This window comes from Haemaphysalis longicornis, unplaced genomic scaffold, assembly GCF_048455015.1.
Source record: "Haemaphysalis longicornis isolate Haplotype H1 unplaced genomic scaffold, Haemaphysalis longicornis Haplotype H1 scaffold_1, whole genome shotgun sequence".
Classification (NCBI taxonomy): Eukaryota; Metazoa; Arthropoda; class Arachnida; order Ixodida; family Ixodidae; genus Haemaphysalis; species Haemaphysalis longicornis.
Genome location: NW_027526203.1, coordinates 313272400 through 313294063, shown reverse-complemented (window position 1 = coordinate 313294063; position 21664 = coordinate 313272400). Strand labels below are relative to the sequence as shown.

Below are 21664 nucleotides of genomic sequence, written 5' to 3'. Positions count from 1 at the left end.
TTATCGTGGCAACACTTGCTCGGAACGAAAAAGACACGTCATAGCGTACACCTCTCCAAGGTGATGTGCCATGATTATCACTTTTAAAAAAAGTGAAGGAAGCTCACACTTATAGCAACAGTGATGCAGTAAAGGTCGTTGCGGCAGCGAAGAAGAAACAAATCGGCTGCAATCATGGACGTAAGCCTTTGTGATGGTCGTGCAGGCTGTGTAAAGCTTCGCTACCTTCAAGTGTTACTCGTTAGTGTGAGCTTCCTGCATATTTTTTCACGAAAAACGCAGACGTTTTATGTACTCGCTTACAAGGGACACCAGGGAGCCTGGGGCATGATTCAGCAGCGAACAACAAAACAGTGCGCGGGAAGAAAGAAAAAAAAAAGGGGGGGGCGGAGGGGGGGGGGGGGGGCGTTGTAACAGCACAGCGACACATCAAAACAGCACGGCGTCAAAACAACGCCATTATTTGCAATGCCTAACCAGCAATTCTCTACCGTTTTAACGAGTGTACATGCATTTGTGAGGATGCAGAATGCTTTTTATGAGTTCCTTGCGTTTCGTATCTGTTTAGGTTTTAGTTCCATTCCATTCAGAAAACGCCCGTTATGCCTGAGCGAACTGTCCCAATATGTGACGAACGACTGAGCGAACAACAATTCGGACGTTTAACAATTTTTACAGCGAAGCTGTTTGTGTCTAGGGTGTCGTGCATTTTAAAAGCGGAGTTGTTGTTACTGGCCGTAAGTTGGCAGGAAAAGCTACCAAGAAAATGCCCAGCGCTCCTGAGCGCGTGCCTCGCGGCGGCCGCCGCGCTTCCGCGACACGCGCAGTGGCTCTAGCAAAAGAAAAAAGAAAAGAAAAAAACTGGTAAAAACCCTGAGGAGCGAGAACATGACGAGCTCTCGTGAGCGTATGCCTCGCGGCGACCAAGTCCCCTGCTCGCACAGTACCTTTAGCAAAAAAAAAAAAAAAAAAAAAAAAAAAAACCCTCCAGTGCTGTCGTAAAGCGCTACCGCGCATATAAAAAAAGAACTCCAGCGCTAATTCTAATGATGAAAAGACACCCTGCTTAAGAGAGGTAGGTCACCGCGGCCGCCGCACTGTCTAGAAGCCATTATGGATAATTGGAGACATGGCTACGAGTGTGCCACTCCTTCCCGAGAGGACTAGCAGATTCTGCCACCGTTGCCTCGAGTTGATAACTAAGGGCTGGTGGAAGCCTACAATGCTGAGGATGACTTTGCATCCACCACTCGCCGCGAAGAAGACGACGACCTCTTCGATGCATATGACGACGATTACTAGCACCTCAGCTATGCAATTAAACAATGGTGCTGATACTCAACTATGTGTCCGGCAATGCTCGCCTACAACAGCTTCTCCATTCGCGCGTGAGTGCAAGCTTCCCTGAGTTTTTTTAGTTTTAATCGGGCTCATTATATCTCCCAAGGACTGTGGTCTATTGAAAAGCAGCGTCATCATTGCTTGTCGATGTTATACAGGAGAGCTAACGCTCCTAACAATATGCAGTCGCAGTGATCCGCTAGCGATCCTCCGAAGGACAGCCATCTTGGATCACCCTGCGCTCCGCCTGTAGGACGCGGCCCTGCGAATACTCTTTCACTGTAGTGCTCTAGGAGGCTCATCTTTCAGAGCAGTGCACTTTCACCAGTGTCAGAAACATGGGAAACATTCATGACCCAGTTGCGAGCACGAACTTGCGTTAAAAAAGCATTGAACAGAAAAGCAGTCACAAGAGTAAAACCTGAGAGGCCAACTGCTGTCAGGTTCAATATTGGAGGGTGCGCTTCCCCCCCCCCCCTCCCCCTCCCATTTTTTCCCCCTGCGACCTGCGCGTCTCACACTGAAATCGATCACCAAGGGGCAGCTTTCGTGTAGGTAGCGTCAGTGCATAATTTAAAACAGATCATGGCTCGGTGTATTCAAAAAGATAGCAGTTGTAGATAAGCAAATTAGACAGGCAAGATGGCATATGCCGTCACCCCTATTCAAAGGGGAAGCATTCAGTCATCATCATCATCGAATGTATTGTGCAAAGGGGTTTATACTGCTTGCAGTGTCCACGTAAGTAGCTCTTTTTTTAAAGTTTCATGGATATCCTGTTCAATCCTGTTATTTATTTGTAAGTGAGGAGTCAAACTCTGATGCAGCACTCCTCGTAAGAAAGTTAGAAGGCACATTTCCAGCCGTCAATAAATAAAAAAAATATTACTCAGAATTCCGTTTTCTGATGAAAAAAAAAATAATCTCTCGAGCTTTTTTTTTCTTCATTATTTAAAATTTTTAAGGAACTCTAGGTCACCGTAAAGCTTTTGTAACCGCAGCCACCACGAAAAAAAGGCAAAGCGGCATTTTCGACCTGACAAAAAATCTGTCTGACATTGTACATAGGCCAAAAATGAATTTCCTTTAGTTTTGCCCCAACGGGGAAATTGAAGATTTGACAACACCGCCCTGACATGAGGCAACGTATTCGGACGTGCATAGTTGCACATTTTATCAATATTTCTATAATTGTTGCGCCAGCATGTGAAATAGTCCGAAGTCAAAGGCTGCTGTCATGTGACTATCCTTAATTCGGCCTTCGTTTCCTGTCTAAGAAAGGAAGGGGCGTAAATAAATGCTTAAAAATATTTGGTCGCCACCGTTGCGGTCTTTCGCGGTGCAGGGGGTCGTGGGTTCGACCCCTGGTTGCGTGCCGCTGTATTTCACGTGGAGGCGATAAGAAAGCGGCCTCGCATGTGCAGACTTCGGCGAAGAACCGCCGGCAAATGGCCATTACATCTTCCAGCAGCTGCAGCTCGTTTGACAGTTTCACCTTTAGGCGCGTTCGCCTTTCCGCTACCCTGGCCACTGACATTAGGACGACAGCCGCCTCCGCTGCGTTAGCGAGTACTAAGGACGTATCCAAATATTCAGCTTCTTGTTGCCTCTGAGCGCTCTCAACGGAGCAGGTCGCTGTTCTTTGTTGAGTACGAGTTGTCCAAAAAATCTGAAAATCCAAAAAATCCAAAAAAGTCCTGAAAATCCGCCTGAGTGATTCACTGGTGGATTGTGTGCGCTGATCAGTGATAGCATGCCCTTTATCTGCAGCGCGCTCCAACCGCCACCGACTGCCGCCTCGGTGTTTTTCCCCTCGTTGATCGCGCATGGGTCTGCTGGTATTGGGAGCAAAGCTCTTTGTCTGGCTTTCTTAGCTGCGCACTGGAAATACCTGTGCGAAAGGGAGCCACCTTAAAAGCGCTAAAGCGCGCTGTTTTTTTCCCCCAGAAGCTCGGTTGTTGAGCTCGCTTTGTGGGCAACGCTTCGATACGACTTCGCGATTCCGTCTCCCGTTCGGGGCGTGTTTTTGTCTGCTCGAAACGCGGCCAACGAACGCCGCCTGAAGTGCACGAATGTATCAAGCAGGCAGGTGTGTCTCAAGCAGGGCTCCATAGCAGCCCAAGAAGGGCGCACCTGAAGTTTTGACCACGCAGCGCGTGCATGAAAAACTGCTGGAGCTGTCTCCCGGTGATGCGCTTCAAAGACTTTGCACCGCTTGGATAACGCAAGGCCTGCGTTCTTCGTACACCGTTGGAGCCGTTATTTTTGCGTGCGAGGGTTTCTCTTCCTGGGTTCGTTCATTTGCGTTTGGAGATCAGTAGTCGCAGTCGCAGGAGGATCGCGCAGGCCTTTTACATGGAGAAAAAACTGTTGGAAGTGGTTTGCGACGCATTGTTTCACAATCAGGCGTGCAACGCAGAAGAGGCCAAAGCGAACTAATCGGAGCAGAAAAGGAACAGCTGCTTCTTGCTGCCCAGTTGCCGGAGGAGGGCGGAGGAGCAGACCTGTCCCGAGCGCCGTCAGCGCACCTTTCTTTCCCATCAGTCGGCGCGCGCGTCACCTGTCGCACGTGGGCTGTCATTTAAGCCGACTTTCCCCCCTCTTCTTTCCCCTGGCAACACCGCGCTGGCCGAGCGTCGCGTCTTTTCATTTCCTCGTGCGCGCTGGCCAGCTCGCGGCGCCCCTGCGCGCGCGTTGTGGACCGCGGGGAAAGATGCGTCGCGCCGTCCCCTCGGCGAGCGTCCGCTACAAAAGCCACGAGTCGGCCTGCGGGCCGCCGTCTCCTCCGGCCCGGCGACGTGCCCGTCAGCTGCGGTCATCGTCGTCGTCGGCTCGCGCGCCGCGTCGGCAGCATCATCAACAGGTGCACCCGCGCTCCTTCCGATCGGCGGCCAGCTCGCCCTCGTTCGTCGTGCTCGCTCCAGCCGGCTGCTGGTGGTCGGCTCCCGGGGATCCGCGGCCGCTGTCCGCCGACGACGCGGAGGTCGCGGCCCTGTGGATTTCGGCCGGCGGCGCCCGTAGCAGGGGGCCCAACACTCGGGTGCTTGGCGGCTCGCACCGGTGCCGTTGCGCGTTCGGGCGAACCCTGGCCTCGCTGGGTCGCGGAGTGCGCGCGCTGGCGGCCTTCTTCAAGAACGTCGTGCGTGCGCTCGTGCGCCTGGGCCGCGGCTACGGAGTCAAGGCGCGCGACACCTGCTCGGCGCGGGTGGCGGCCCTCCTGCTGAGGATTCGGAAAGCACGGTAGGAGAACTGCTTCTTCCTGGAGAGGTGCGCTTCCACAAAACTCCGTGCGCGATCACTGGGCTATCGCATGGCGCACTCGTGCCTCTCTCGAGGTGCTGCTTGTTGGCCTGACCGGACAGCGAACTACGGCATGCGTCAGTTGGCACCTTGCACGTGCTGGCCACGGTAAACAGGAAGTCGCCGGGCATCTGGCTCAGGTTCTCGTGTGCAAAGCTTCATCATGTATGCTTATTGCGTTCGACCCTGTTTACGTATAGTTCCTAAATACGCGGTTTTGGTCGCACAAATGCTGTTTGAGAGGAGGTATAAAGCGAAACTGCGCGCATGTGTGCGTGTGTGTGTTCAACAAATTTTAGTTCAATGCACCATCTTTTCGCTTCCAGAAAGTTGCTTAGACAATCATCACCAACACTATTGCATTTTCTGCCTTTGTTAATGGCAAGCTTCAAAAAGAAAATGTTGCCTATTATGATTACACTGCCACTTAGCGTAATTCCAAAAATTCACATTTATAGCGAATATGTCGAAGTTAAAACTAGCCCAACTTCCTTCCTTAAATGTGCTGCATAACGTAAATGTGGACGTCGAAGTGCCGGTGCGAACGTTGATGTCGAGATCAAGGGCAGTCGTAGGGCACAAGGGGGGTGGGCCTGAGTAACTCGTGGACACGAACGTCGCTGGCGCGCCCGCACTCCGAGCTGTAACCCAGTACACCTCGTCCTGTTTGTGTCTCCGTGCCGTCTTCCTGTCCTCTGATTCGCCTTCCAGGGCCCGCTCGTCTTACACCGTACCTGCAGACACCGGACGTCTTCGGTGGCTGTACGTGTACCACGAGCACATCCTGTCCTTCCATGTGAAAAAGAGCTAGTTTTGGGCAGAGTTCAGTATGTTTTCTCTTGTGCCACCAGCCGTAAATGAGACACGACAAAGAAATGTAACGCGTAAATCCCAAACGTATTTCTCTCTATCTCTTTCTCTTTAATTTTCAGGGAAACTGGACGTTTGCGTCATGTTCATAATTCATAGCAGTCATCCCACTTCGCAGCTGTAACAGAACTAGACCTTGAACTAAAGCTATGGGACTGAAGCATTCATATATATATATATATATATATATATATATATATATATATATATATATATATATATATATATATATATATATATATATATATATCGCTTGTGTGTTTCCTTCGTTGATGACTGCGCTTGCATTTCACCTTCCCCGTTTCTGTGGGGTTTTTGGCCGCGCAATATACGTGTCTTGTTCTTGTACGATGTGAAGCCCATTATCTACCCTGTTGTGAGTGAGAGGGAAGGTTCCTCCAAGCCCGTTGCGTAAGGGATACGAGGAAGGCCCGTGGTTTGTTCTGCCCTCGGAGCGATGCGGAGAGCGCTGTGAATGCGGGCGACGTCGGGCCAAGCAATGTTCCCTGCGTCTCACAAACGCCACAGCGATTCCAAGACGTGCATCATGTATGCTAATGACGCATTCCGAAAAAGTCCTCATAAAATAACGACCGTCCTGTTCCTGCTGCTATCAGAACACTTCACCTTGCTCCAGTTTGCCCTTACACGCACGCTCACACGCGTACCAACGCACACCTCTGCGCCTTGATGGCCCCCACCAACCGTGTCACTGCCCATCTAAGGGTGCAATGAGTCGTGACATTTAGAGGAAACGCCCTGAGGGACGACGTGTCGAGTGTAGCGAAGCACAGCCCTGGTTTGTCGTTCTCTCTTAACCACTTTCAATTTCTGTACCTCAACTCGCTTACCTGAAAGCGGGCGACACAAACGCTTCTAACAAATGTTTGGTACTGAAACAGCCGGCTTATGCGTTGGGTTAGGGCAGTGGTTCTATCAAAATTACTTTAGGCCAACGCAGAATAAGTACGAAATGCTGTGCTTTACGTGAGTGCGTTGACCTTGTTACCATGTGGCCTAGAGTCTTGCTTATTTCGGCCATCTAAGGTTCCAAGGGCAGGCACATTTAAGGCTCAGTACACTAGAAAGGCAACAGGGGGCGGCAGAAAGTTAGGTGGTCAGATGAGACCGAGAAGTTTGCGGGGATAAATTGGTCGCAGTTAGCACAGGACCGGGGGTAATTGGAGATCTATGGGAGAGGCCTTTGCCCTGCAGTGGGCGTAGACAGGCTGATGATGATGACAGACCTCAAGTTCGTCTTGATGCGCTCGTGGCTACACTGGGGCGCTGTGCGTTGTCTCTTGTCGGCTGCAAGTCGTCTACATGTGGTCAGATTCTCCGCTTCTCGGTGAGGCGGCCGGGCCTCTCCTTTTCGCGTTGGCAACGCTCACAGGAGGCCGTATAAAATCTGATCAGAGCACGCAGGAATTGCGAAATTTCAAAAAAATGACGCTCGCAGTGCTGTGCGGCAGCTGTACCGTGTGCGAAATAAAGCGCTCCTCGAAGGTCTTTGTTTCGCCGTCGGCAACAGGTTGCTCCCGCTCACTGCACCGACAAAATAAGTGTGGCTTTCTTGGCAAGGTTGGTAATAACGGTGCGAACATTCGCCACTGCCATCACCAATAAGCCCACCCATTTGTGTGCGCCAGTGGTAATCCACCCGTGGCTATGTACATTAGCTATGCAGTTGCAATGAAATAACGTGCACTGTTTCGAGCACAGAGGCAAAATTTGAGTTGTGTTTTAGACATAATCGCTGTATTGTTGGAAGAGTGATAAAAAAAAGTTTTGTTGCGCAACGTGCAGATTAAGTTGAACCAGGGTTGCTCACAAGATGCGTAGGGAAACGAGACGAACCAAATTTATTGCACTCCAAACTTGTGAAGTCTGGTCGAAACACCTACTATTGGTAGGAGAAAAAAACCTTTCTAACGCGGGTGCCATTTTGCTCATCGGAGCGGCCGCATTGTAGTGAGTTACAAGAGAGAGAGAGAGAGGGAACATCAGCATGACAGGGCCGAGATGAGGCTTAGATAATATATATATATATATATATATATATATATATATATATATATATATATATATATATATATATATATATATATATATATATGGTGAGGGGGCTTTTTTTTTCGATTCCAGGCACACCCCGTGGGGCTATAACCCCCTCCTCCTCACCCCCTCCGTTCGCGCGTTTGTCTTCATACGTACACGCTGCCTGACATTCTTATACGTCTGCTTCGCCGCAACGCAAACAAATGAATGGCCAATCAGCGGTATGTGCGGAGCGAATTCTGGGAATGAAAGGCCCAGACACGCTTTGGCGTAGAAGTGCTACGGTATTTCAACTGAAGCGGCGCGCCATGCAAAACATCCTGCTCGCGTTACGTAATGCCACAGTCTGACGACACTTAAAAGTCAATTTGTACTCTCGGTCTTAACATTTGCAGAATTTGCTCCGTTAGCCTCATTTAATGTTTATTCAGGCGCGTTGGGATGAACCAGACCCACGGGAGTATTTCGGAGTGTCATTAATCAGAAACATCCAACTGGATGGTTAAAAAATGTTGGCATGGCTGAAGTGTGGCGTAGATAAATTTGTCGCATTCTTTTCGGAATACGAACTGGCGTGGCACACATAGAAGGTATGTAAAATTTTGAGGGTTTAACGCGCCGAAGCTACACCTGGGCTGTGAGACGCGACGTAGTGGAGGGCTCCGTACTAATTTTGACCGCCTGGGGATCTTTAACGCGCGCCGAAATCTCGACACACGGGCGTTTTCGCCCGTTGAATGGTCGACGAGAGATCAGGCCTGCCGCTTGTTCGGGAAATCGCGAGCGCAGTGGCAGCCCCGGCTGTTGCATTCCGGTCGTAGCATCTCGTAACTTTTGTGAGCAGGACGCATCCTGTCTCCCGCTCCAAATATTGCGTACATGTCGAAAATGAAGAATGCTAGAGCGTACATGTGCTATTATCGTGGCACGCGTACATGTATGCATACACCGCAGGAACCAGGCGTGCACCCGATATTCTCTGGCAAAAAACAAAAAAAGAAAAGAAAGCCCAGAAGCTCTCGCGTGCCGAGAGTTCGCTGCACGTAGAAGACATTCAGGTAAATGATCATAGTTCTACGGTACCGTGTCCCCTATACCAATTGCGTGGTGCGCTAGCATGGGAATGTGAAACTATACCGGCGTTGTAGTAAGCGCCGCCGTTGTAACCTCAAGCTCCTGTCGGAGAGGGGGGAAAGTGTGCAGAAACCTCGTGCACCTGAGCGTTGGATTCTCGTGAAGCGCTAACGCAAGGGCGCACAACCTTACGTGAGCGTGTGCGATTGTTTCACCGCGCGCACACTGCTGATGCAGCTGCTGGGCGAGCACCTGCCGCCGCCGCTGTTTTCTGCACGGCTCGGGCGCAACTCTCCGTCTTCGTAGCTCGGACCGGCGACCTTGGAATTTCCCCCTGAGAGCCGAGGCGCAAAGCTGTCGAGCTCGCGAGTTGCAGTTGTTGGCCGGCCTTTTGTGCGTGCGCGCGGAACCGGCACGCACGCTCGGTGGCGCATGTCCGAGGTGCGCTTGGCGTAGCCGCGCTTGCGCCGATGATGCGTTTCCGGGCGTGGTTAGAGGCAGGAAGAAGAGCGAAAATTCCGGCACGCCTACGGGCCGCCAAGAACGGTCGTATGTGGGGGTGCAAACTAGAAATACCATGCGCACCGATCAAGGGCGAGATCTTGGAAACATTACAGGGGACCTTCGTGGGATCGCACTCCAGGGGACCAAAAGAAAAAAAAAAAATCAGTACCCTTCCAATCTGTGAAGAAGGGTGACCAGCGAAGCTGCATGGACGCAGTCCAAGGATGCACAAAACAAAACACGTTTGTTTGTAATTTGAGATCGAGCATACCTCCTAGCCAATTAGCTTAATTAAACTGGGAAGGACTCAAGCTTTATTCTTGCCTAACCAACATTGGGCTGTCCATTTCGCTCCCGTGTCGTACGCCTCTGCCTGTGTAACACACCAACCCAAACCGCGCTCAATCACGGAGGGCAGCAGTCAGGTCGCACCGGGCCGTGAGACGCCCGCGTTGAAATCTTCCACCAGCACAACGGGCATGTTACCGGCGAGGGCATGAAGCCATGCATCCCCCCCCCTCCCCCCCCCCCCCCCCCCCCCGCCCCCACTCCCCGCTATGCACGCACGCATTGACTGGCAACCGGTGATGTGCGCGTGCTGATACGTGAAAGGCACCAGGGTAAAATGTGGCATCGAAAGGCGTTCAAGCTGTACAAGAATTATTGACTCAGGTCGGCGTTTCAAGCGGGCAAGTTCCAGTTCAAGCGGGAACGATTCGCAGCTATAATGAGGTAGAATGTAGACGGCAATGGCGGTGGCCGCACATATGTGGCATCGGCTTCCTGTTGTTTTCGCGCGCATTCGCATTCTGTGCGCACCGTTCCTCCGAGCGAACGACACGCGTATGTCCCATAGCCAGTAAAAATGGAACTGCTGATAACGGCGCCACCGCTGTTATCAGCATATTGCGCAACGTGTGAAAGAGGCATCGGTGGTGGCGAGGGGTATAGAACTTGTGAAAGGGGAGTTGGCGGTGCCGGGAAGGAGCAGGAAAGCGGTGCCGAGAAAAGCGGCTTCACCGGAATGAAAACCTTGGAGGATTAACCATATACAGCTTCGCTATAAAAGTATAAAGCTTGCTTAACTCAAACCAGTCTATAGGCAGTGTGTTTTAAGAGGTTACTGGAATTTGACCCGTTTATTTTGAATTAGGAACATTTGTTTGTCGTCACCTGTGTTGTCTCGCAGAATTCTTCGCATTTTTTGCACTTTCTTGAAAATGATAACTTCTTTTTTTGGCGCATCCTGCGCGCGTATGTCCAGGCCCTGCTCCACTTAACAGCGGCTGGACAATCCCGAGCTCCCACGTTGATTCCGGTTGTCGCAAAATTTCTTGTTTACTGCTTTTGGTCAAATCGAGTCTGTCAGCCTCTAAAACCGGATTTCACTTTATCTGCAAGTTAGGCGGAAAGCGATAAAGCGCTTTACGGCCGACACTATTCACGGGCGCTCGCCGTCCCAAAATAAACCTTCATATAAAATCGACGGCTGTTCTTGTAAGCGACAACATCAAATCGAATGCCGCTTCGCCAAGAATCGTTTGAGAAAGTTTGTCTTATCCTGGAACGTGTTTTCATTCGGTGCACGGGGATTTCCGAACAGTTCGCTTACCTAAGTGATCGTTCAGCTGGGGCTTTCTTCCGTAATAAAGTTTCTTCTGTTCAATACTCTTGAAGGCTGATATCTGATGAACACGCGCTTACCACAATGCAGGTCTGGCTGTAATTGTAAACACGTGGAGGGACGGAATCCTGGCAGATTGTTGCGCGATGATAGGATGCCCGCGGTTGGCAAAGCGCCTAAACTTCGGCGTTAGAAGTGTAATACAGGCATTTATTTGTCACGTGATGCCTATTAAAGGGGATGTTAGAAAGATAATTTTGACCCTTTTGCAACGGTTGCGCAAACGGCGCGACGGTTGCAACGGTCATCGCGCCCTTTTTGTTGTCGCCTCCATGGCGCTTGTTGAGAGCCGTGTGGGGTAATCGGAATGGAGTCCCGCTCCAGCTGGAGGAGCAAGTTGCGCCGTGTCTGTCTGCCAGTCGCCCGAAGCAGGTAGAAAAGTTACTGGTTCACTGATTATCTGGCGATTGGTGAGAAGCCCATTGGTAGCCACACTCAGTGACCCACCCATTGTTCACTGGTGGGTCGGGAGACGCTCGGGTGGGAAAGGGGGAAAGGGAGAGAGGAACGCTATCGTCCATCGACGCCATTCGCAACGGAGCAAGCAGATATGCGGTCACTTTTTTAAGATTATGCGCCTTTCTTACTTGCTGATATGTTTCCATTTCCCTCGTCAATCACGCAGTGGGGAGAAATAAAGAACCGCCACGAGAGCCATTAATAGATGCGAGGCGTTGGCCTCTCAATAGCCGTGAGCTTTCCGAACGGTTATCGGTGCTACCCTCGCGACACGAGCCATCTTTCGTTTTCCACATGGCGCGGCTGCCTATACCATGCACGCTGCGCTTGTCACTTTGCGGTGTACTGCCCAGGAGTGTTTTGCCCTCACCGGAACGGCCTGCATCAGCTCTGTGCATCTTGTTTCGGCCGAGTGGATATAGTAGGCACAATGTTTATTTTACATTAAGGGACAAAATGGGCATTAGCGATTACCGTCAACAAGGCAAAAAAAAGTATTTGATGGAACGCAGAAGCCGGAGGAGGCAAATGAGTGGCGGCCTGGTCACAATAAGGTCGTCGCCAAATGGTGACCACGCGTGCCCCTGGGGTAAAAAATCGTGAGGGCCGTCTCCATTCTCGTAGTTTGCGCTACTCAGTTGAGGCGCAGTCTCTGATGTTTTCGATTGCGCAAGCCGGCACAGGTCTAATTTTCAGTAACAGTGCTCTCTCTCCCTCCCGAAATTCCATAGGCCGCCCCGTCCCCTCCCTGTCTGTCCCATCCCCGGAATCTCGGAGACCTGAACTCTGTGCCCTGCATCCGACACGGTGGCTGCAGACCACAAGTGACCGCGAGGCGCGGACTCATGTGCAGCTTTCCAGCTCATGGCAGTCCTTTGCGAGTGATTTCTCTGTAGTCGTTTAGCGAAATGTATAATATTTTCGCGCAGCTAATATGGGGGGTGAAAACTTGCTTTGTGCACAGTTTCAAGTCTAGCACGTTTCCCGACTAAGCTCCAGAGCCATGGCAACTTGCCCATGGGGAGTAAGATTTGACAGCGAATTACACAAAAAATATGCAGAATCCTGGAGAGTTATTTTGTAGTTGTCATCTCCACATTGACTTCTTGCCTAATGCCAAATATAACTTTCCTTCAGCGGTTTTGCTGGGTTCCTGAGAGCTGGGAATTTTGAGCGAGAAAGCTGGGGATGATCAGCTTCTCTTTATCTATAGCTCTCACGCCCCAGTGTTGACGCGCGGTCATTCATTCATGAAGCGTTTTCGCTGCACGCGTGCCGCCCATGTATGCTGACCTTTCGGGCAAGGTGACTGGCTCCCGAAGAATTTCCGAAGAGCTTCAGCTTTTACGATTCCTGGCGCGCTATTCTGTTACAAAGTGGTTTGGCTTTGCCCTATGAGTGGCGGCCGCTCCCGAACATTAGAAACACAAAAAGGTCGTCGCTCGCACGTCCTAGCGCTGCGCTGAACGTGCACCCCTGCTCGTCGTTTCTTTATTGAAGGGGGCCGTTATTTTAGCGCAACTAAATGTTTGGTGAAATTCGTGTAGTCGCTGTTGCTAAAAGCGCTCGAGGAAAGGCTGCCTGATATGTCCTTGTAAGCGCGGTCGATGTGCTCACGCTCAGCTGTGCCGGAGCGATCACCTCTTTTGGTCCCTGTGTTGTCGAGGGATCAGCCAGCGCCATTTGTGCGAAACGTCTGCGCGCGATGACACACAACGGCGTCGCAGGGCGAGGCCCTGGGAGCAAGCAGTATAGCTCCTTATAGATAAGCTACGTAGCTTATCTCTAGCTTCGTGTTGTTATGACTGGGCGGCCGTGAAACTGCCGACGTGGCCGAGAGTGTATATATGCGGGCAGCACATACGCTGGGACCGCAACTATCACTTAAAAGAAACTCTGTGAAAGCGCCGCAGTAAACACGAAATGATGCTTCTGATTGGAGCTTTAATTGTGCGGGGCTGCGTGCACAGCCGTCACTTTGAAGGTGGGGTCATTGGTTTGTGTAACAAAGGGGAATGCGTGGTGGAAACCTCGTCACGTTTTGACAATCACGTACAAACTCTGCGGCATTGCCTTTCGTCGGGCAGTGGTATAGGCACCCTGCACCAGACAGAGGACGCTGTGAGCGCAGCACTTTTCCCAATAGAGTTGCCTGTAGCGCACGCTAGGGCATCGACAAAAAGGTGGTGAATCCTCGTCCCGTTATCAACCACTGCCTGCAGCGTTTCGTGCCAATGGTTTACGCGGCTGACACTGAGACAAGGCGTAAAGAAAGACAGACGAGATAAAGGCATTGATGTCTCCTCGCCTTTTTCATTACCTGCAACCTGATTGGTCGGCTACAATATCAGCGACTGACGTCTTGTCACTCGCTCTGCTTCCACTGGTTGTTAGTGTTGGCCTTGTTACGACATTAGCAAGAGCGTTCTGTGTGTGGGAGCCCGTGTCTTCACTGGCGATAATCATGGATCTTAGCGTCTCGGTCAGGGTGGCGACGCTTGCGAAAATTTAATGTTGCGAACGGAAGTCGTGATGAGCATAGCATCTTTCACAACAGAAATGACGCCCTGAACCACCAGGATATGGCAAATGGCGCTGCTGCTTGTGCGGCAAGCATGATGTTTTCGGAAATTACGTTTGGAGCTCGTTAACGAATAAAAGAGCAGTTCAACTTTTAAAACGAACCGTTCAAACCAGGGCACTGCTTCTTAGCGCAGATGTTGCTTAGGTGCATTGAACCGCAAATTTGAACGTTGTTTTGAAGCCGGCTGCTCACGTCCAAAGGCGATTGCTGCGGCGCGTCGCTGTTGCGTGTCTGCATACGCACACGCGTACGCGCTGCTCGTTCGCGCGCCCGTGCTATAACGCGCGTAGAACAATGCAAGCGATGTTCGTTTTTAAAGCGGAGCTTTCTATGTATCGCAGTGATGGCGTGTGTCGCGTCGAAAACGCACTGCGGGAAAGCCAACTTTCTCTGACGACGATGATGATCGTGGGTGAAGTTAAAAAAAAAACGCTTCCAGGGGTCGGAATCGAACCTGGGTCCCTCGCGCTATGAAGCCAACGTATATGTGATTACGCTATTCCGACACGGCGGATGCATGGACCTGCAAAATTAGACGGCAAGAAATCGTGCACCTCTCCGTCCAACGACGGCGATGGTTGAACACGAAGCTTTCTTCGTGCGAAATGAAACGGCGAAGGGTCAAAGTCAAAGCCGCTGTGATCAAAAGTCCAAACTGCGTGGAGTCAAAGTCCAAACCACGGGTCCAAACCGTCTGCGAGTCAAAGTCAAGACTCAGACGACAACCAAGGAATGTCTCACGAGAAAGTTTCGCATTAACCATCGTAGTCGTTAGACGGAGGAGTGCATGATCTTTTTTTTTAGCGTGCCCGTCTATATAAAAACGATTTTTTTGGCAACTATTGTCGCTAAATGTTCGCGGTAATAAAAGCACTTGAGTCGAGAATCTGTTAGCCTAAAATCCACCGCCAATTTCAGTACGGGCTGCGAGGCTTGCAACGCTTATGGAGCTGATTTTAAAAGCTAAAGGAGAGGAGAGGATATATACAGGTCTTTTGATGGTCAGCTCAGCGAGCCGTCAGCCCTTTTCTCGGACTTTGCAATATTGTTAACATGTAAGTAGCCTGGGAGTGAGGGCCATATATGCATAACCGACTTCCTTCCCGCTTTTCCAAAGACGACAACACGAAGCGACGACCCCATCGATCAGTAATTATGTGTGTCTACTAATTTGATCATTTAGCTACTTGAGAGCCGAATGTGTGTACTGGTCGTCTTCGACCTCGGCTGATTTTAAAGGGATGGAAATGGGGCCTACATCGCGTAAAGTTTCTCCTACCGATGAGAGAGAGAGAAGAAACTCTCTTTATGGAAACCGAGGAAAGGCCTCATACCAGCGTGCCCTGAGATCGGGCCGCGTCGACAGCCCTTCCGATCAAGTGCAGCTGATCTATCGATGCGTCTGCTTTCAAGGCCCCCTTCAGCCCTCATTCACCCCGTCTCCTCCCGAGCCTCATATCCCCATCTCGCGAATTCAGGATGTTCGCCGCTGAGGAACCGAGTTGTACGGCTGCAGACCTTCTGGCCGCCGCGTCAGTGCGGGGTCGCAGTGTTGCTATGCCGCCAAGGCAGTCCGTTTCAATACGCGACTGCAGCCGAGTGCACGAGCGCACTCGCACTTCCAGGCAGACGCGCACGACAAAGCCGTGCTCGTGCGAGCCTCGTATCGCGGTGGATAACCGCGCCAAATGTATCGTCTATCACGCCAAGGCCGCCGTGTCTTCGACGAGCGACGCGTTGCGTGTCTCCGCCACAGAGTTGACAGCGCAGTTGGGATGCCGTGTCGGGGCCGTCGAACTCTCCTGGCAGTTCTCCTGGCGAAATCGTCGGGGAGCGCGCGCCACGGTCGCATGCGTGACCGGCGTCTTCTTCGGTGCAGCTGCTGGCTGCGCTGTGGTCACTGCCCGGGGTAACAGCTGCGCCGGACGAAGGCCAGCTCCTCGATTCGATGGTCCGCTCCTGCGAGCAGTGTTTCGAACACTAATGGTTCTCGCTCCTCCAGCGCGCCAGCGAATTTCTTGCGTACATTTCGTCTCGATGAGCGCAGAACGGCGTGTTTGGGCACACGGCTAGTCGCTTTGTGCTGGCTATTACGAGAGGACGTCAGCCTGGCGGTTATTGCGCAGCTCTTACAAACCCGGGATTGAGACGAAAATCAGGCAAGGGTGAGTGATTGAGCAGGGGTAGAGAGTAGCGGGAGCCTCTTTCCTTCATTTTAAATGTCCCCTCCCCCCTCCTTTTTTCTAGTTCCTACAGCAGGTCCTTATATATATATATATATATATATATATTTATATATATATATATATATATATATATATATATATATATATATATATATATATATATATATATATATATATACAGGGTGATCAAAGTTAAGTCGACAGGTTTTTATAAAAAGAGGCGCTTAGATTTACGCGAAGACCACCTCTACAGTGAGGTTTGGCGCCCAGGGGGACACCTAATTAGGAGGCAATTATTGATGTAGGTGACTTAATTAACTAAAATTGGTTAATTAACTTTTTAGTGGCTGCAGTAACCAGGCATGTTTGTATTGGAAAGTTAGACGCAATTGTGTTTCTACGCAGTTTCAATTGACAGAAATTCTTCTAGCGCATCCGTAGTCCGAGATATCAAATGGCGAAGTTTAATTGCCGTTCGCCTGATTACGCATGCTAGAAGTCAAGACCGGCGCATAGCTCCTCCCTTTTGTTCTGTGTTTCGATAGCGGTTCCGAGTACTGCAGATTGCGATAACGCCAGGGAAGAATGATTGGGTGCCAGTTATCACTTTTTCCTGTGCGTCCACCCCTTTGTCGAACTAAACACCGTACACAGCAGGCACGTCACAGAAGGGAGGAGCTTTGCGCCGGTACAGACTGTCTTGCATGCGTAATCATGCGAACGGCAATTAAACTTCGCCGTTTGATATCTCGGACTACGGATGCCCTAGAAGAATTCTGCCAATTGGAACTGCGTAGAAACAAGATTGCCTCTAACTTTCCAATACATACATGCCTGGTTACTGCAGCCACTAAACAGTTAATTAATCAATTTTAGTTAATTATGTCACCTACATCAATAATTACCTCCTATTTATATGTCCCCCTGGGCGCATAACCTCACTGTAGAGGTGGTCTTCGCGTAAATCTAAGCGCCTATTTTTAGAAAAACCTGTCGACTTAACTTTGATCACCCTGTATATATATATATATATATATATATATATATATATGTGTGTGTGTGTGTGTGTGTGTGTGTGTGTGTGTGTGTGTGTGTGTGTGTGTGTGTGTGTGTGTAGGAAGGAAAGTGAAGAAAAACGCGCTTCCAGTGTGGGGACTGAATCCACGCCTTCCTTTAGGTCTGGGATACCTTATGTGTAGTTTTACCGAGTGAACATGGAGAAAACGCTGGCCGAATGCGGTAACATCGTCTGTGTGCGTGAGAAAAAGTGTGGCAAGCCCTAATTTGGCAAGCCTCAAGTGTGCGGGGCGGAGCTCTCTCTAACGTCATAGACACCCGCGTGATTGCCGCTTGAAAGACCTGCCTGCCGGTGCCATGAGCTTTGTTTTTGATCCTCGATTCAATTCTGGTGCAAATACTTCTCTTTAATTGCGGTCGCTGACGTCAGCTGATCTTTCGCATGATGTATAGTAGATGCACGCAGCGACAGTGTGATTCAGTTCCTCTTTAAAGACGCTGCTGAGCGCTCGACGTTGCCGTAAAGGGAAATCCGCCTAACAAGGAGGTCTGCCCGAGCGCCGCCGCCAAGCCTCATTATGCTGCTCGAGCTAACAATGTGCAACTTGCGCAGCGCAGTCAAAAGGCTTTATCGTCTCTCGCTCCCGCACCGAGCTGGAAGCGAACGAAAAAAACATCGGTCCCATTTTAGCGAACCTACCTGTGTCGCGTCATGGGGCTGTGACGTCACTAGCCATTCAGACCTAGCTCTTTTTCTGTCTTACGCGTAATCTACGTCGTACGTCTGTGGTGTCGTCCGAGTTTTCTTTCGCTTTTTAGTCTTGCGAGAAATGAACGGAGGGAACAGAACACCGAAATAGCGTGTCGAAAGGGGCAAGAAAAATTAGGTGTATCGTGAGAAACAAAGGCATCGGTGTTGTGGCGGTTACGTCACTTGCTACCGTAATGCATTCGGAAACCTGAGAAGCGCGCAAAGCTTGCCGTTTCTTTTCCGAAACGGCCGCGTTAAGTGAAGGTGCTGGCACGCATCCACGAAGAAGCCACACAGCCGGCCTCGACCTTTCCCTTTCTTTGTCTTCACCCCCCGCGTCTCATTTTCCTCTTGATTTTGCCCACTGCTTTTTTCCTTGTCTCTCTCACTTCTGGGTTTATCACCCATTTCTCTGCCGCACTTGGCGTTCCCTCTACACGTCCGCGCCTGTGGACGTCCCTGCGATAAGGCCTCGTCAGTTCTCCTTATCTCCCGCTCCCGGCGATACCTTGCTTGCCTTCTCCAGCTTCCCTCGCTTCTAACTTGCTAACTACCCGGTCACAATGGCGCGCTCCTCGCAGCGAGCGCTAATTTTATTTTCCTATTGGCTGCGGGCAAGCGGCCTCCTGCTGCTTCAGTGTTATTCCGCTGCGCCCTGCTCATTGTGCGCACGAAGCGCGCGCCTTATTGCCGCCGTCTCCGCTGCCTTCGCTGTGCACGTGCGTCACACGCCCCCTTTCACTGCACGCTAACGAACGTCTCGAAGGCGAACGCGCTCGAGGACGCGTGGTCCTGCCTGCATGGATGAGCGCACTGCCCTTCGCAGGCGGAACGGACATCGTGGAGAACGGGCTGAAAGCTTGCCCCGAGTGATGGCGTGCCTAGTGCTGAATCTGGGCAGTAGCGAAATTGTTGGCGCCTCTTTCTGGGCAAGGAAGGGTCATACTAAGGGACAGCGAGGGGGAAGAAGCGGACTGATTACGACGTGGGCAAACTAGGGTGAGAACAGTGTGCAGCCCCGATTACGAGTCAACACATCCAACGAGCCAAGGGTGTTCGCGCTAGACCCCTTGGAGACACCTTTACGCTCTCCTGTTTTTTTTTTTCTTGTTTACTGCTTCAAATGGTTGTTGTGGTTGCTTCCAGGATATTAGTGCATTGGCGTCAGCAATCAATGGGGCCCCGGCTGCCTCCATGCGTTACGCGCTCCGAGACAGAAAGATTTCGCGGCGTCGAAGAGCGCAGCAAACTTTTGCCGCTGTTATAGCTTTATGGCTTAGCGCTCAGCTAGCCCCACCAGACTCGTCGGGAACATGAGCGGGTTCCCGCAGCTCCGCAGTAACTGGGGAAGGAAGAGAACTCGCAACAATACTCGTAGCGTAGCAATGCTTCCCGTGTTGCAGAACTGCGCGGATATAGATGAGCGCCCCGCTAGTAGGCTTATCGCGTGTGTCCATTGGCCGCCGTGTAAGACAATGGCAGCTCTCCTATATAGACAACGACCAACGGCAAGAGCGCCATCAGCGTGACGCTTCTCTTTCTGTCCGCAGGCCTGCGGCCATTGGGCAGAGACGTTCATTGCGCAGCACCCACGAAACAGTGCCAGTTGGGAAAAAAAAAAATACATATATTTACTTGCTTTGCTGCAAATGGCGAAGACGAAAGCGTTTTGATCGCCGCCAGGTTATGAATCTAGGACTTCGGTTGTTGCTTCAAACGTGCTGTTTAACTGGGCAAATCTGCACCCAGGCTGCGAGGCGCGCTGTAGTGGAGGGCTACGAATGAGTTTAGGCCATGTTGGTTTCTTTAAGGGGCGTTGAAATCTGGACACACGGGCGTTATTATTTTTCGGCCCCCTTAGAGAAACGTCTCGTTCTCAGCAGCAAGACGCCTTATGCACTGAGCTTCCGCGGCAGTTCGTTTGGCAATTCAGTGTCGCACACAATTTCCAAGAATTAAGATTTATTTTCAACTAAGTGGCCATAGTCGACACTTGTTCTTCAAGAGATCTGAAGACTCCAGAGATCTAAAGTCAGTAGATCAAATAGTCACGTGAACAGCCGAGTCAAAAGGTCACACGAGCCGAAGGTTCCAATGTTGCTCGAGAGTTCCAACGAGTCAAAAGATCCAGCGAGTAAAACGATCCATCGAGTCGAAATATGCACTTTGGCTCGAAGGTCCAGACTATTCAAGAGGTCCCACTAGTCAACGGGTCCAATGTCGGTCGAGAGTTTCAGAGTAAAAAGATCCATCGAGACGAAATCTAATTTGGGTGAATGGCCCAAAAAGTAAAAGAGCCTATTATTTAAAGGGTGCAGCCAAGTCATGAAGTCCCATGAGTAAAAGGTGTTAAAACCTTATGGGTTATCATCGTCGCCGTACCGATGAGATCATCATCATCGGTACGCGTGTTCGCGTGAGCTGCTCTAGCTCGAGCTGCTTCATCGTTCACTCATCGCCTAATTGTAAACACAATTAACACAACCGTATCACCGGGACGTCGCGGCCCTTGGTCTCTCCTCGTATTTTACAAAGGGGTACTCATTTGTCGATAGTTCCAGGCAAAAGATCCAACGAGTAAACATATCCATCGAGTCGAAATGTTCGACTTGGGTCGAAAGTAATAAAAGTAAAAGATTTTGTTACGCAAAGAATCCAGCCGAGTCAAGAGACCAATAGTGTCGAGAGTTCCAAAGAGTCAAACGATTCAACGAGTAAAAGATCCTTTGAGTCAAAGGGTCCAGCCGAGTCAAGATGCCCGACGTTTCAAAGGTCCACTTTGAATCAAACGTTCAAAATCAGTGTCCTTCCGGAACTCTGAAGAAGGAGCGTATTCGAAATGTTTATCTCAATACTTCAGTTATATTTATTGTTTGAATTTATCAGCTCGTACCTCCGTTTCTCGTGCTCGTTAATAGCATTTCATTTTATAGCCCAGTAAATAACAGCTACTTGTACTATGCGCTGAGCGACGAAACAGCATGCATCAATCTCGAGCGAAAACATTTTGAGTACGGAGAGCGAGCATGCCTGTTCGCTTCTCTCCCTTTTATTTTTCCTCGGTGTGAACATGCCTCAACCTTATCACTTCATTTCCATATCTGTGAGCACTTCACTGCGCGAAAAATTCAGTTCGCATTTAGAACTGCTTTGTGATTTTAAATGCAAGTGGTCAGTGTTTTCTCACGGCGTTTTGTTGAGCAATTTCTGCCTATGAACGGATGCCGTGAGCTGCCCAGTAAACGTATAGGGTTTGTTTTTGAAATACGATAGTCCTTCATGGGCTACACAAACCCGAAAATTTCGGCCTGTCTGTCTGTCTGATTCAGCCACCCGGCCAAGAAGTCTACACAGGCAAGACCTTTCCCGACCATTAAAACTGTTAACATACTTCAGACTTATCAATATTGTTGAGTAAAAAGGTAACATTAGGCATATTTGAGGTAAATGGTCAATGCATAACTGGTACTGCAGTGTTCTTTTAATTAAAAATGGACATGGGCTTGATATTTGCGACAGCAAATACTATACGCGTTGGATCCAATGTTTTGACACAAAAATATAAAAAGGGCACGTGCCTGAGTCTAGACCTCGTGGCCGCATTCCAAGTCCAACAGTAACGAAATGTTCCAACAGAGAGCGCGCGAGCAACGCGGTAAAATGAATTTACTTGAGCAAGTCCCCGCCGTGTTTATCGTCGGAGTAGTGAGACGTGAGGGAAAGAGCGCGAGAGCGATGAGACGCGCAGTTACGGGGCAGGGGCGGCAGAAGACTATCGCCTTTCGACATTTGCAGCAAAGTGAGCAGATACGCGGCCAGTTTTTTTCTTATCCAGC

The 21664-nt window shown here is 50.4% G+C and overlaps 1 protein-coding gene across 3 annotated transcripts in view; it reads left to right on the top strand.

The window, feature by feature from the left end:
* The window catches only part of For (cGMP-dependent protein kinase for), a 173406-nt gene that overhangs the window by 85032 nt on the left and 66710 nt on the right, over positions 1-21664 (top strand). For 2 of the 3 annotated variants that reach the window (XR_013318461.1, XM_077682053.1), the window contains exon 1: positions 4004-4581. The exons of the other annotated variant lie outside the window; for it this stretch is intronic. Coding sequence is in view for 1 of the 2 variants with exons in the window: in XM_077682053.1 (XP_077538179.1) it covers positions 4055-4581 (527 nt within the window). In the remaining variant the exon portion in view is untranslated. Of the gene's footprint in view, positions 1-4003; positions 4582-21664 lie in introns of those variants that run through there. 3 annotated transcript variants of the gene reach the window in all.